Source organism: Crocuta crocuta, unplaced genomic scaffold (genome assembly GCF_008692635.1).
Source record: "Crocuta crocuta isolate KB4526 unplaced genomic scaffold, BGI_CrCroc_1.0 scaffold143, whole genome shotgun sequence".
Taxonomy (NCBI): Eukaryota; Metazoa; Chordata; class Mammalia; order Carnivora; family Hyaenidae; genus Crocuta; species Crocuta crocuta.
Window position 1 is genome coordinate 5,606,156 of NW_027529175.1, and position 15,762 is coordinate 5,621,917.

At 64.9% G+C, this 15,762-nt stretch overlaps 1 protein-coding gene across 2 annotated transcripts in view; it reads right to left on the reverse strand.

Moving 5' to 3' along the window:
- WNT7B (Wnt family member 7B) overlaps positions 1-10,598 on the reverse strand; it is a 46,124-nt gene extending 35,526 nt beyond the window's left edge. Inside the window, exon 1 of one of the 2 annotated variants that reach the window (XM_077758017.1) lies at positions 10,448-10,598. In XM_077758017.1, coding sequence (XP_077614143.1) covers positions 10,448-10,543 — 96 coding nt within the window. In that variant the 5' untranslated portion in view covers positions 10,544-10,598. The remainder of the gene's footprint in view (positions 1-10,447) is intronic. The other variant, XM_077758018.1, reaches the window with a different exon arrangement.
- Between the last annotated feature and the right edge of the window lie 5,164 nt (positions 10,599-15,762).

Below are 15,762 nucleotides of genomic sequence, written 5' to 3' on the forward strand. Positions count from 1 at the left end.
GCCCACCCCTTCCGCCGTGCCCACCCACAAGCGCTGGGGGCCAGCACACCCGGGGCCCGGAGGCCTCTGCCATCCACGGGGCAAGAGAACCCTGACCCGGCCAATGGGTCTCGCAGGGCCACAGACACAGGAGCAGACACCTGACCTTTCACAGTGTTTGCTGGACACTGACTTAGCACTGAGTGCTGTGCTGGGTGCTGGGTGCTGGGTGCTGGGGGGAGGGCAGGGAGCCATGGCCAACCCGCAACTGCAATCACCCACACTCCGCCCCCAACTCACCCAGCNNNCATATTTTTCCATCCCCTGGCCACTCTCCCCAGAACATACTTTAGGGCCACGGCCTCCCCTATTCACCCTCGTCGCTGCAGACAGGTTGGCAGCTCCTGCTGTGTAGGGCACCGCAGGGCTTTGCGTAAGTGACAGGGAAGGAAGAGAGCTCCCCAATTACACCTGCTTACACGGCCTGCCCTGTTCACCTGGCCCAGAGGCTGCTGGGGCTGCTGCTGTTGGGAAGAGCAGGTTCAGAGTGGCAGCCAGGGCTGGAGAGAGAGAAGGGGAGGGGAGGGGCCCTGAGGCATCCGGACCCATCACCCGCACAGACAAGTCAAGGCAGGAAAGGGCAGCGGTGCCCCTAAGGTCGCCTGAAGTCCACGGCACCTATACACGTGCTGGCCCGGCGGAGGTCATGAGCGGCCGGCGGGGAGCACCTTCTCTCTCTGCGCAAGCCAGCCTGAGAGCCCCCTGGGTTAGCAGCCGGAGCAGAAATCAGGGGCTCTTCGTTCCCTCACCCCCCACCCCCCACCCCCCAGGGAAAGCTGTCCCTCTGGCTCCAAATCTGAACACGTGGAGGTGGGGGCGGGGGAAGAAAGGGGGGGGCGGACAGAGACAGAGAGAGAGCCCTCGCTCAGAGCCTCATGATGCCTGCTCACTAGACGATTCTCACCAGCTGGATTCGTTGGTCTGTCTTCCCACACGAGGTTACAGACAGTGCGTGAGACGGAACCAGCAGCGGGGCTCTCAGGCCTGGGTTCGAACACGGGCTCAGCCCGTTGGGCATGACCTAGGGAGTTACTCAGCGCTCTGACCCTCATACTCTCCACTTCACCGCGTCCCAAGTGAGCGGCCACCCCGAACCAGCTTGCACCTGCTCGTCCCGTGACAGAAGGGCCTCTCCATGAAGACCGGAATCTTCCAGAAGTAGAATGCAGAGCCCTGGGCCCCCAGTCAGGGGTCTGCCGGGCAGGTGGCTCCTCCTAAAGGAGGTTTTCCTCCAGTCGCCTAAGTCTCAGCTCTGGACCCCTTGGCATGGTGGCCTCTGCACCCTAGCAGCACCAACACCTGCTTCGTGGGGGGGACGGGGCCAGACACCCCCCCACCCTCGTCCCAAGGCTCCTTCCCTCAGGGGTCCTGCATTCCCAGCTCCCGCCCAGAGAGCATCTCCAGAGGAGGGCGGACACGGGGGGGAAAAGCCCCAGAGGCCCATGGGTGCTTTCGGGATGGGGCCCCCCAGGAGATGCCAGCGCCTGGGGAGCTGCCGGCCAGTGAGGGTGGTCGTGCTCCCGTCCTGCTCCGGGTCTGCGGGCTGCACCCTTCTAGGGCATTCCACTCACGTCCTCAGACCGAGCGTTTCGAGGCAGTGCCAGTGCTCTGGCGTGACCTTTCCGGGGCCTCCGCACCCTCATGTGGGCCAGCCCCAGGGCCGCCTTGCACACACAGCCCGTGCGTGCCGGCCCCTTTCCAGGCAGGGCCCTTGCCCAGCATCCCTGGCCCTCGCTCCTACACCTGCTTGTATGCCTCTGGCGCTGGGGAGCTCACCACCCCCTGCCAACCGCAGGCTGACCCAGGCCTGGGGCTCCCCACTCGGAGGGCGAGGACACCCCGCATCGAGGGCAGGCCGGGCAGGGGCCCAGGCGAGCTGAGCGGCTCCGGGATGGAGACAGGGAAGATGGAGAAAGGGAGGAAGGAGCGCACCTGTGCCCACCCCCACCCTGCTAGCCGGCCCGGGGGTGGGGGGGCAGCCCCGCGCGGGGAAGGAGGACAAACGGCCGTTTTGTCCTTGGCCAGCGGGCGGCCCGCACCACACAATGACCCTTTCATCGGGCTGAGGGAGCCCTGGGCCGAGGTTTCATCTGACAAGAGAGGGCTCCCGGCCTCCTGTCCCTTGCTGGAGGAGCTGGGGGCGGGGGTGCTGAGCCCTATCCGAGCCGGACCCGCACCAGGGAAAATGGAGGCTCCGAGGCAGCTGTCTGAGGCCCCTCCGCCTGCCCCAGGGCGTGAGAGCCCCCACGAGGGGCCCCGTTCCCGGCGCCCCCAAGCCAGAGCTGGCCCAGGGTCTGGGTCTCCACAGTCAAGACCCCCCTTGCCACCACCCTCAGACTCCGCGCAGCCTAGTCTGATGACAGAGCCTTGGGCCAGGCCCCCAGGAGGGGTCCGGGCTCGCCACAGGCTCAGCGCCCTGGCCGCCTGCCCCCCAAGGCAGGCGCGAGGCTCCAGGGGACGTGGTAGGGGTGAAGGGCAGGGTCAGGGCGTGAGATCTGCCAGCCTGTGGCCAGTGTCCCTAGAGGAGCCAAAACAATGCCCCAAACATGACCTCCTTCGTGATGGTCTGCTCCCTGATGAGCACCTTTCACCTGGAGGACGAGACCCAGGGATGCCGGGACGCCTTGCTCTGCTGGAGAATTTCTGCTCACGCGGTTGCAGAGCCATTTCAGGGGCGAGGCGGGGACTATTACCCCGGCTCCTGTGTGGCCTCCACAGGGCCTCCCTGCTGGGCCCCACACCCTGTCTGCCCGTCTCGGCAAGGGTCCGGGAGGCGCTCTCTCAGGAGGACCCCTGGGCGAGTGCATTCTTCCTTCCTCTGGAAGTCTCTCTTGCTTCCCGTCTAGGCAGCTCCTCCAGTCCTTCAAAACCTAATCTAGGCATTGCCTCCTCCAGGAAGCCCTCTGAGACCCCCTAGAGAATTCAACACTCTCCCCTGCACAAACACGGCCACCAGACCTTCCTCTGCATCATGGGGCGGCCAGCCTCCCTGCTCCTCATGGCTGAGGAGGACCCCATCTCTGGAGCACTTACTGTACACCCGGCAGCCACGTCCCTGCATCTGCTTGCTGGACCCTCACAGCCCCGCTCAGGCGCTTGAGTCCCAGTGGCCCTGACAGCACTAAGACACAGCGGAGGTTACAGAATGCACAGCGGGCGGAGGAGGAGGAGCAGGGAGGGGGCCCCGCGATCAGGGAGGACTCCAGAGGAACGAGATGAGAAAATGAGCCACTCTCCTGCGGGCCCCCACGTGACTCCAGGGTGCTCCGGGACCTGGAGGAAGGTCATGAGGACCCGCCTTCCCCTCCCGGCCCTCCGTCTGCCCCCCACACACACAGGGTCAGATGGGGTCATCTCCAGAGCCTACCCTCCCCCCTCTGGTTAGCGGCTGATGAGCTGCTAGGCTCAGGGAGCACTTGGGATTGGAGAAGCTTCATCTCTCCAGCCCACGCCAGAGGTCCCTTGGAGGTTCTCAGTGCTAACCCCCTGCGTGGACATCCTTCGAATCCCAGAGGCTTGCGGGCCCAGCGGCAGCCTCCAGGGAGGAAGTCATCCCTCCAGTGAGTGACCGATGAGGAGACTGTGGCCCAGAGAAGCTCACAGACCTGCTCGAGGCCACACAGCCGAGCTCTTCTTCCCAAACCTGGACAGACGCAGCCTGCAGGCTGGGAACCGCTCCTCCCAAGGGGAAGCCCGTCTACACTAAGCCAGGCAGCTCCAGATCTGCTGCCACACAGGCTCCGATGCCAGGGGAGGGGGCCTGATTCAGCAGTGCCCGCCCCCCCCCCCAGGGTCCTGCCCACAGGGCTTCTGGGGCTGCGGTTGGCACCACGAATAAAGCCACAGCGGCAGAGCCGGGAAGAGGCCCAGCCTCGGCAGGGCAGTGGTCAGCGCCCCCCACCTCCCCACAGCCAGGTGGTCGGTGAGTAACCGCCCCGTCACCCGTGACTCACTCAGCTCCCCAGAGCGGGCGGTCACCGTGAGAGGCTCGTACCGGAAGACCTGCGGGCCTCACTGCAGCCAGCCTCCACATCTGGGAGAGGAGGCCAAGGCCGGAAGGGACCTGCCCAGGACAGCGGGCCAGCCCGGTCCTGGCACAAGTCCCCCTCACCAGCTGATGGGCACCGCGGGCCCCCACCTGCCCTCCCCGGGGCCCTCACTGACCCCCCACTGGCCCTGGACGCTTCTGTTCTGACAAGAGCTGCGCAGAGAGGGGTAAGGCTGGCCAGAGCCGCCCCACTCCGCCCGCCAAGCTCAGTGTCAGGCGGGAGGGCTCAGGGCCCTTCCAGGCCAGCACACCCGTCTGACCCAATCAGTGGCAGGGGCCCAGGCATGCATCTGGGACTCGCTAGGCACGGACCACAGCCCAAGACAGGGAGCCAGGAGAGCAGCCCAGATGAAAAGGGCAGGATCAACTGTCCACCAGTGTCTGTGATCCCAGCAGTGGGATGCCTTCTGGAAAGTTCTCTGGAGCAGAAAGAAGCCTCCGCCCAGGGCCCCTCCTGCCCCTGGCATCCTCAGATCCCACGGGGCGACCGGCCTAAGTATCCCTGCGGCACTGAAGTGGGCTTACTGCTGACCCGAGCTCTTCTCTAAGGGCGTTTGCGGGGACCACCTCACCTGCATTCAGGCACCCACATAGCCACCCACGGGGGTCTTTTCACTGCTCTGCCATTTTTGCCCGCAGGGGCTCCCTCCCACCCACCCAGCCTGTGCCCACCCGTACAGGACAGGGCGGGGGCGGGGTGGAAAGCCCAGATACCAGGGCCTCTGTCTCGTGCTCCTGGGAACAGCTTCCTCGGTCTCTGCTCAGGGAAAGCCTGGCATCAGCACTTTCTCCCCCTTCTCCCCACCCAGGGGGGACTGAAGGTCCGGCCGGGCTGGTGCTGGGGCAGGGGGTGCTGAAGGCAGGGTCCAGGTGCAGGCAGGGGGGGGAGTCTGCTTTGCTGGACCCCAGCACTGGCCCAGGAACGTCTGGAAAACTGTCGCCTTTGGAGGAATTTCCCCCAACAAAGCTGGCAGTGAGCATGCAGGGAATGAGCCTGTGCGGGCATAGATGGACTCACTGCAGGCCCGGATTGGGAGCGCCAAGCCCAGAGGGAAGTCCGGGTCCGCGCACACATACTGGCCACCACCTGCCCGGGCCCCTCGCTGCTGCTGCCTCGCTCTCATTCCCTCGGGCTCCAGACCCCCTTGCCCACCTCCTCCTCTCAGATTCCTATGCCAGCCCCCCTCCCTCCCAGGAATCCTGGCCCCGGACACCTCCCTATGAATCCCCAACCTCAGCCAGCTGGTTCCAGAAACGATTTCTTAAAGCATCACACGCTGCCGATTCTCTGGTTTAAGACTGAGATGTGCAGTTTTCAGGCGAGGGGGAGGCTTCCCAACCTCTGACCTCTGAGAACTGAAGGCTGGGATTCCAAAGCTCCCCTGGCTGATCCATTTCCCAGGAGGGATGCCAGAAACCAGGATTCTCCAGCGCGCCACCTTCCTAGCCTGGCTCCTCAACGGTCAGGAGGTCCCCATCCGGCCCCTTGCCCTGCCTGGGGCGGCCACCCCCCCCCCCTCAGGCGATGCCTCTGCAGCCGGGCTGCCCGCCGGGCCTGGAGCACTCTCTGCGCCTGGACCTTGTAATTATGTCCCACAGCCCGGGAAACCGCGGGCCTCACAGCATCTGGCTGCGGTTGCGAACTTTTGTTTCAAGATGCGCGACTATTTATAGAAGGAAAACTGGTAGGATAGTAATTTCCTAGGAGCTGGAGGAGACATTGGCTGCGCGTCTATTAACAGGGGGCGGGGGCGCGGCGATTTATTAGGACCGCGGCCGCGGGAGGCGGGGGCGGCGCGCGGAGCGGGAAGCCGCGCCGGCCCCCTCCGGCCGCGTTAGGCGACCCCGGACGTGGCCCGCGTGTAAAGGAGGGGGAGGAGGAGGGGAGCAGAGGAGGGGAGGGAGAGCTAGCTCTGAGGTTTAATCAGTAGCATCCAGCTTAAATTCCCCCAAACGGCGGTTCCATAAATCAAACTTCTTTTTAAATCGGAGGCCAGAGCATATGCGTCCCATTAGGAATCGGGCGAAGCCACTGCTGCGCTGACGCGCCCCCTCGGCTCCCGGGCCCGGCGGGGCCCTGCCTGGAGCTTCCCGGAGCCCGGTGGGCGCTGCCGGCCCCGACGCACACGCGCGCCCACGCTCCGCGCGCTGCCTTGGCCTGGACACCGGGGCTGCACCCCGGCCACCCGCACGCGCGCTACGCGCCCCCCTCGCCCCAGGTGAGGAGCCACCCGCTGCTGGGTCTGGCGGCTCAGCGCGGCGGGAAGGCGTGAGAAGCCGCAGTCCCCACCGAGGACCGCCCGGGCGCTGTCCGGTGCGGCGCAGCATGCACGTGTGTCCCTGTGGGTACGCGGGGGAGCGGGTGTGTGCGTGCGGCCCTCTCGAGTGCGACACGGCCGTGCGGGCCTCGTGGGCTTATAAAGGAAAGGGGAATCCCGCTGGTCCGGGACTCGAGTGGGACGCGCAGGGAATCCCCGCGCCGCCGCGCGCGCTTCGGCCCTCGCGCTCCGTGCGCGCAGTTCGGTCCGCTCCGGCAGCGGGGCCTCTCGCGGGCCACGCTCTCTCTGACCCCAGAGCCGTAATTTCTCACTGCTGCGGCAGCCCCCCCTCCCCCCAAGCCCTCCACCTTGGCGGCTCAGGCCGAAGAGGCGACCCAAAGTCCCTGGGCTACCGAGCGCGTTGGGCACCCGGTGCCCAGCCCAGGGACTCCACCGCGGAGCTTCCTGCCGGTCCGGCTCCTGCGCCGGAGGCCCAAGGCAGGGCTCTCCCCACCCGCCCCCCGCGTGCGCCCCGCGGCACTCACAGGTAGCTGCCGCTCGACAGGATGAGAAAGATCTGCGGGCAGTACACAGAGAGGAGCGCGCCGCGCGGAGACAGCAGGAGCATGGTGGGCCGGCGCTCCTGGGAGGGCTGGGCGGCCCCGCGGGCAGCGCGCCTGGGCCAGCTGAGGCCGGGGTCTCCGCGGCCCTCCCCGAGGTGGGGCGGCGACGCCAGGCGCTAGGGACCCGGGCGCGCGGGCCCCGGCGCAGTATTCGTCCGTGCCCCGCCGCCAGGGCCGAGCATCGCGTTGGAGCTGGGGCTGGGACAGCGGCGGGCACTGGGGCTGAGCGCGCGACCGGGGCACCGGCAGTGGGTAGCGGGTGCGCCTCGGCGGCTGTCTAGCCCTCCGTCCGTCGATCGGTCGGAACCGGCTCTGTCGCTCGCTCTGGCTCAAGTCTCCAAGTCTCTCGAGGCGCGCAGCTGCCATTGGACGGGCCGCCCCTACATCCGCCTCCTCTGCGGGCGGGTTTTTTAAAGGGGAGGCTGACCGGAGCGTGCGACAGGAGCCGCCCCCAGGGCTTGCCCAAACTGCCTAGGCCCGTACCACACCCCCCACCTCCCCGCCCCACTTCCGCGAACCACGCAGCTCGGGCCGGCTCTGGAAGGTGCACCTGGGTGGGGGCACCTGCGGGGTAACCGCGCGGGGGCGTGCGCTCCTCTCGGGGGGCTGTGCTCGGGGATCTGTTCTCGGGTTCGCATGCATGTGCCTGCATGTGCCTGTGTGTGCCCGCGGGAGCGTGGGCGCGTCTCAGGGCGCAGGTGTGTGCGCACAGATGCGCTGTGCGTGCCGTCCCTCTGCCCGCGCGCGCCCCTGGGTTTGGTTAGACCGGCGGAGAGTCGCACACCCTCACGCTGGCCAACCAGGCCCAGCCAGGCAGGGCTCACCTGTGCACATGCGCATTGGTGTCTCTGTAGGGTCCTGCCTCGGCGCCTCTTGGGAGAGGCCGATAGTGAGAAGGGCCATTCATTGGCGCACAGAGGCCCCCACTCTGGCTTCCCCATCTCACTTCTTTCACTCCCTTTTGAAGGGTTGGTTGGAATGAGCTTAGGGAGGAGCAGATCCGCAAAGACACACTTTCCAAACGAGCCTCCTTCTTCCAGCGATTTTGTTTAAGGCCCGAAACTCATCTCCTGTTTTGAGGTTTTGAGTCCCACCTCCTATTGTCTGCCAAACCTGGCTCTATATGAATGATCTTCTAGATGCAGTGTAGACCCCCATCACCTGGGGCGAAGGCACAAGGCAGGGGTGAGGACGAGAAAAGAGGGGTCTGTGCGATGTGGCCAGGGGCTGGGGTGGGGGGTGTTACCAGCTTCTAGACCCGGCCTGGAGACTCGCCCCAGGCACCCAGAAGGAGGAGGCTGCCTCCTTCACCTCCATCCCACTGGGCCCCTCCCCCAGGGGGAGGAGGCAGGAATGGAGCAGGGCTGATCCCAGGACTTCCTGTGACCCCACTTTCACTGGGCAGAGGCTGCCCCGATTCCAAGGGCTTGTCCCTGCCCTGGCTTGGCCTCCGCAGGGACTGCAGCTTGGAGCGGGCTCGGTGCAAAAGTAAGACAAAACGACTCCCCAAAGCCATTTGTCTTGAATTGCTCAGAATCCAAGGAAAACCTGCCCCTGGGGGCCCAGATCCCCAAAGGGGCTGTGATGCCTGAGTTCTCCATTCCTCTCCCACCCCACCCTGCCGGGGGCTGCACATCAATGCATGTGCCCGATGGGGGAGCTTCCCAGTGTACATTGAAAACGTGCACTCACAGGAGTGGGCTGGTGAGGGGCTGTGATCACAGAGTACCTACCAGTGCGTACAATCTCTGGCATTTGTTTGGAACATTTATGGCCCTAAAAATTCCAACTCCTGGGATTCTGAGGCCCTGAAATACACTCTCTGGAGAAGTCCCCAGGGCGCCCGCAGCGACTGTGATCCTGAGGTCATTAACAGTAAGAAAAGCTTGACTGGTGCCCACAGGTGTTTACTGGGCCCCACCCCTACCCCCAGGGCACAGGCACCCAGGACTAAGCTTCCCAGTACCCGGTGAAGGAGATGATCCTGTGACCCCATTTTGCAGATGAGGGAGGCAGACTGGGAGATTAAAGTGCCTACCCAAGGCCACCGGTGAGGCGTGAGGGGGAGGCACGAATCCAAACCTCATCCTTAAGGCACCGGGCTCCCAATTCACTAACCCCTCAGGCCACATCTGGGCCCAGCTCCCGCCTCCTGCCTGCTCTGCGCAGCCAAGATGGTTGCAAAGAAAGCAAGCCCCCAGCTTCAGTACACTGCCAGAGGGGCAGAGGCTGAGTCCCCTCCCAACCCCCCCCCCCTTAGCAGATCCCAGGGTGCCTCCTGGCTTTCCTGGATGTGGTTCTACGGGGGTGTTTGGAGACTAGGTTTTCTCCTCTCCCCCCAGGAGTGGGAGAGCGTGTGTTTCAGGGGCTACAGCAGAGAGAGAAGCTTCCCACTCCAGACCTGGGGGGGGGGGGGGGGAAGGCAGAGCTGGCTTTCTTGCTTGCTTCCAGAGAGGCGGGCACAGTGCCTGGGGACACAGGCTGCGTCCCGTGCACTGGTCTCTCTACTCAGACACTGGCCACCATCAGGTTCGGGACGGCCAGAGCTGAGGTCTGGTTTACAGAGGGCAAAGGGAGGCTCCGGAAAGCGGGGAGAGGGAAGCCGCCTTCGGTCGGCAGGTTGGACGCTGGGTCTCTGAGCCCTGCAGCCAGCCCCGGGAGCCCAAGTCGGTGCCATCGGGAGCTCCTCTTGCTGCCTGGGGTGGGGACTGAAGGGTCAAAGAGCTCCTTCCACAAGCTGATGTGGGAGGAAGTTCTTTGGGGTGATTCCTGTTGAGGAACTGGTATTAGGGGGCTAGGATGAGTGGTGGGTGGTGGAGGCCAGAGCCAGTCCCAGGCTCTGCCATTTACTCTTGGGGGTGAGCGGCTTGGCCTCCCTCACTCCCTGATCCTTAAAACCAGAGCTTAATCTAGAATTGCCAGGAGGGGACAAGGCCCGGCCTCATGGGGGGGGGCACAGAGAGAGCAACTGCGGGGGCTGCTGGAGATACTCAAGCCTGCTTCCCTCTCAACCCCCCCACCCCACCCCTAGCGCACTCGGTGCGGCACCCTGACCGCCCATAAACAAACACCCAGGGACACGGCGTGCACCCAGACCCACAACAAACGCGGCCACCAGCAGCCGCGGGCACACAGCTCTGCCCCTGCAGCCACCGGCCTCAGTTTCTCCATCTATAAAATGGCGGAGGGGGCGACAGAGGACGGGCGATGGGCGACAGACGAGAGGATTCTCAGGTGGCGCCTCTGCCTCTCCTCCGGGGAAGCCGCGTCTCCGCCTCGCGCCGGGCCGTCCACCNTCTCTGCTGGGCCCGGAGGAGGGGGGGGCGAGCGGGGAGGGTCCGACACACAGGCCAGCCCTGGATCCCCAGGAGCCGGCTGTGCCCCCTCAGGCCCTACGTGTCCTCGGGGGACCCTCTGGAGCCGGTTCCTCCCGGCTGCCCCTTCCCGGGGCTGCGACCCCTGCCCACGGGGATACTCACCCGAGCTTCACGTAGAGGACGCCAAAGCAGAGAAACACGTAGAAAATCCACTTGCGAAAGTTTCTGTGCATGATCCAGGGCGGGGGGCTGAGCCATAGACAGCGGCGACCGGAGGGGACGCGCGGGCCGGCGGGGGGCGGGCAAGGGCAGGGGGCTTGNTGTGTCCGCACTTGTCCGCCTCCCCAGGTGACTCGCGGCCCCGGCGAGCGAGCTGCGAGCGAGGAGCGCGCCCCAGGTAGGAGGGCCCGCCTCCCGCCCGCCCTCCTCGCTCGCCGCGCGCTCTCTCTCCCTCGCTCCCGGGCTCTCCCCTCCCTTTTCTCCTCCCTCCCCCGTGACACACAAACACATCCACTCCCCCCCACCCCCGGCCCAGGCTGGCTCCCTTCCGATCGCCCNCCAGCAGTTATACACTTGGGGGCCTCCTGGGCCACACCCTTAGCCCAAGCATCACTGCCTCTCTTGCAGACCTGGATCCGAGCCCTCCCTACACCCAGGGTCACCCCCACCTGTCAGTACGGCTGCCGGAGAGACTAACTCAGAGGGGACAGGGAAGGGACAGACAGGCCTGGCCAGATGCAGGCGCAGGGCTTGGATCGCCTCCTGCAGAAGCTGTTGTGCTCGGCACCACGATGGGGACAGATAGGAGGGGGCGGCGGGGGCCCCCAGGTTCCCTGCCCCCCATCTTCCAGCGCCACGGGCCCCCAAGTCGGCTTGTCTCCTCCTCGGCAGTGCCCGGCTCAGTGTTCACATTCAGAGCCCAGAGCACCAGGTCTAAGCCGCGGGGGTGCCTTGCACACTCAGAACTGCTCAGTTTGGCACAACGGGGGGCGGGGGTGTCGGCCAGTGGGTGGCCGGCCGCAGACCCCGCTGCGCCCACGCCCTGTCTGTCCTGACCAGCCCCTCACCGCTGTCCTGCGCCGCCGGTTCACAGCCCTGCGACAACCTCAAGCGAGTCACTCTCGAGCAAGTGGATGCAACTGGGAAGAGTTTAATTCCCGAGGACCAGCCGGGCCGAGGCGCGCCGCGGTGGGAGTGGGGCGCGCCCGTTCCCAGCCTCCCTGGGTCGCACCCAGCCAGGCCCCGGCGGGAACTCTGGCCACCCACCCACGTGCCCCTGCGGTCCTGCTCAGCTCACCGCCCAGCCCCTCGCAATCCTTCTGAACCCCCCAAGCCTTCGCCACGACCGGGGCGCGGGCCATTCCTTGGCCCCTGGATCGGGGCCGGGCGGGTGCGGCTGTGCGGGGCCGGGCAGACGGGGGAGGGGGGAGGGGGCCCCCGGATGAGAAGGACTTCGGAGACTGAACACAGGCAGGGAAACTGAGGCACAAAGAGAAGCGAAATGACCGTGACAGCCTCCCTCCCAGGGGTCCCCTGCGCCCCAGGGCCCCCGACGTCCCTCGCTGCGAGGCGGGAGCGCGGCCGCAGGAGGGTGAGGGCCGAGCCCCCCGCAGCCCGGGGCGGGGGCGCGGCCGGCTNCCTCCCTGTGCCTCAGTTTCCCCGGGAGGACAGGACGTAGAGCAGCGCCCCGCCAGACGCGGAGGGACAGCGGCGTCGTGCTGCCCCCTGCCGGCCGCGGGAGGGAGGCGGCGCGGCGGAGGAAGGTGGGCGGAGCAGGTATCTCTGCTCTAGGTTCGAGACCTGTAAGTCCCTCCCTGGACAGTGTGGTTTCTCCTCGGCGTCTCCAGGGGGTGAGTGGAGCTCTGAGTGGCCTCAGGGTTGGGAGAAACCTGGGCTGGGAAGAGCTCTACGAATCCATTTCCCGTGTGTGTATACGCACACACTCGCACCCAGTCGTGTCCATACAAAATATGAAACCAGCTCCTGCCCCAGGGCCTTTGTACACACTGTCCCTTCTTCTAGTGCAGTGTTCTTCCCCTGGTTCTGTGTGACTCCAGCATAAATGTCCCACATCGGGGGGGGGGACCCACACCTTCGTCCTCCCGAACATAGTCACTGCTATTCTCTATCCTAACATTCCACTGTCCCCTCTGTGACACTGAGAACACTATGCCATTACTTGTTCCCTGGCTGCCACCAGTCTATAAGCTCCATGGGGACCATCCGCACGTCTGCTTTGGTTCTCGCTCAGTAAGTGCTCAGTAAACAATCGTTGGGTGAACAAACGATTTTCCACGAGGCAGCCGGCATCCGAGACCCGTGACGTTACAAGCCGTGGGGGGCAGGGAGCTGACACTTACTCCTTTAAACCTGGAACCTGAGCTCAGCCGCCATCTGCAGCGCTGACCGCACCCCGTTCTCGCCGCCTTTCCCCTGCCTTGTTCTCACGTCTTGTTACCAGCTTCGCTGACGAGTGTCCCCCAAACCCCAACAACTCTGAGCGGGGTCACACGGAGTGCTGGGCGGGGCACAGCCCGGGAAGTACCTGGCGGCCTTATGAAACGGTGCTATCAGACTCACTGCACAGAATGAGGAAACTGGGGTAGAGAAGGAAGTGCTTGGCCAAGGTCACATCGTTGGTGAAGCTGGGACTCGAACCCCAGGCCCAGAGCTTGGGCTCCTTCCGCTGCGCAGCTCGGCCTCTCAGACAGGGCCCGTGCCTCATGTAAACACCCGCATCCTGATGCTGGGAGTCCCCAGTTCAAGGGGGGGACACAGTGTGGCCGGAGGTCATGAGGAAGGTGCCAGTGGCGCTGGGCAAACCTCAGCGGTAGTGAGGTACGCGAGAAGGGTCTGGAAAGGACCAGAAATGTAGTAGCAGAATCCCTAACTGCCCACCCACCCACCATGTCCTGTCCTAATCCCAGGGACTCTGACTATGATGTCACCTTACGTGGCAACGGTGTGATAAGAGTACTAATCACAGGAAGGATTTGTCGCCAGCTTTGAAGATGAGGAGGGCCTCGCGGCAAGGAATTCAGGTGGCTTCCAGGAGCCCAGAGCGGCGCCTGGCTGGCAGCTTGCGAGGGTCGGGGCTCCTCAGTCCTTGGTCTCAGGACCTGAATTCTGCCACTAACTCCCCAGAGTTCGTGCCCTGCCCACGTGTGGGCTTCCACGCTGTGAGACGCTGAGCGGAGAGCCCGCCGCACCTGGCCGGACTGCTGCGCACACAGCTGGGGGCTGGCGACCGGATGTTGCCTTAAGCCGCCGCGGCAGTCGGCCCCACGGCAGTATGCGATTTGGACATGCAGAGGTAGGGAAGCAGAGATCCAAACGACCGCACGCAGCATGCACGAGCGCTTCGCGGCGCTGGGAGGTTGTGGAGCGGGGTAAACGACAAAACCAGGAACCGGGGCTCAGACACAGAGAGGCCCGGGCGCCCGGCTGAGGAGCAGGGACTCAAGTTCGTGGGCACTGGGGAGCCGTGGAAGACTCGTGAGGGAGAGGGCCCACCTCTCCCAGAGGTGGGCCCTGAATGGAGTGTCCCAGGCTTGCCTGAGCGGCCAACCCCTAGGAAGGCTCTAGACCTACTTCTCCAGAATGCCGGGGGAGGGGCCTGGGAATCGGCACGTTTAGGAAAGACTCGGGTGGCCCTGGAGATCAGCACATTTGGGAAATGCTCCTACCGGACAAACGAATGTTCTGAGTGCACATCCCAGATCCTCTCTGTGCACAAGGTTTTCCAGGGACCCTGTCAGGGAGGAAGCCAGGGAGAGGAGCCCCCCCGCTTTGTGGGAGGGACAGTGCACCCTCTGATGGGTGGGGACCGGAGCCTGCCGGGGAGAAGAGGCTGTAAGAGACAGACGAGGTCCAGCGGAAGCCAGAGAGCCGCTCTCCGTGTGCTCCAATGACTCCCCTGGAGAAGGGGAGACAGAGCTTTTCCCTCGCTCGGGGGGAGACCCCAGAGCTCGATAAGGTTGCATGAGGTGCCCAGGAGCCCAGAGAGCTGGACGGAGTGAGTTCACCATGAAGAAAACGTGCAGGCCGTCCTCTGCGAAGGGACCATGACTTCTGACCTCTGTGTAGGTCAGAACCCAGGAGGCGAGGCATTTTCTAGGGGTGGGGGTGGGAGGGGGCGCTCAGGGCCACAAACTTGCTGTTTGGCTGAAAGGCGCTGGGGGTCAGGTCGGCCCCCACAGAGGGAAGCATCGTGCGTTGTTACCTTGGTGACCGGGTTTCCTCCACTTGCCTCCACTATCGCCCCCACTGACACCTGCGAGGAAGACTGAGGCGCTGAGGGACCCCCCCAACCACGGCTGGATTGTGACTGGAGAGAGAACTCCACCTTCGCTGTATCAGTGCCGCGTGGTTTGTTGGAGCGTCTCACCCTGGCAAACGCAGACCTCGCCTGCCAGGACGAGGGGCTGACTCCCCCAAATACGGCACTTGAACCCAGAGAAGCCAAGAGCTCAGCGGGCCTTGTTCAGACTCCAGCTCAAGCGGCTTCTGCCGGGCACGGCTGCCGGAAGAGAGAAAAGAAACGACTTCCTCAGAGCGAAGCTTGTGAGATGCGCCTCGGCGGGTTGCTTTCCCCCGACTTACAGGTGATCCCTCGCTCGCTTGGCCCGAGCTCTGCACCTGCCCAGATGGGGAGCAGGATGGTTACGGCCGGAGGGAGAAGCGGGGAACAGCCCCTCCCTCATTTAGAGGCTTCCCAGCCGGGATTTTGCAACCAGAGGGAGGGTCTAAGAAAAGCAGAGAACGAGTGTGTATCTGAACAGGAGAATAGGGAGAACACAGGCACCGCCCCCTGGAAGAGGGTCACTGGGGCTGCATGAGCTTCAGCGGAAAGGAGACGGGACCCCAGGCACTCGGGGGCCAGAGAGGAAGAAGAGGGCGGAAGGACGAAGGACCCGCATTGGGAGGACACTTGGGGACACCAGGGGCCAGCCTTTGAAGAGTCACTTGGACACCATCCACCGTACGCGGTTCAGCCGGTGCCCGAGGACTGCCGCCGTCGGGAGGGTGGCACGTGCCTGCCCAGCTGGGGGGGCCACAGCGGGGACGACTGGCTTCCGGGACAGAGCGCGGCTCCGCGACGTGAGAGATGTCTGGTCCTGGAGCCAGAAGGTCCCAGGGAGCCAGGCCTAGGTGGTCCCCGCTAATACAGCAGCTCTTCTCACCGCTGCGGGGCGAGAACCTTCCGTCAGGCTCGCGGCACCTGCCAGTGCATAATCCACAGCTTTCCGTCGGAAAGACGTCTGTCCACCTGGGACCCAGGACTTCGCTCCCTACACAGGTGTCCCCGGGCAAGCCCTTCCTTCCTTCTTCTCAAAGACCCAGGACACTCCGAGACCCCTCGGACGGAGGGTGGGGGCAGTGGCGGGCAGTGTGAGAGGAAGGCCCCCATGCAGGTACTTGAGTGGGGGCAGCCGGTTGTGAAAGTGACCCTCAGAGCACCACGTGCCATGTCTGCA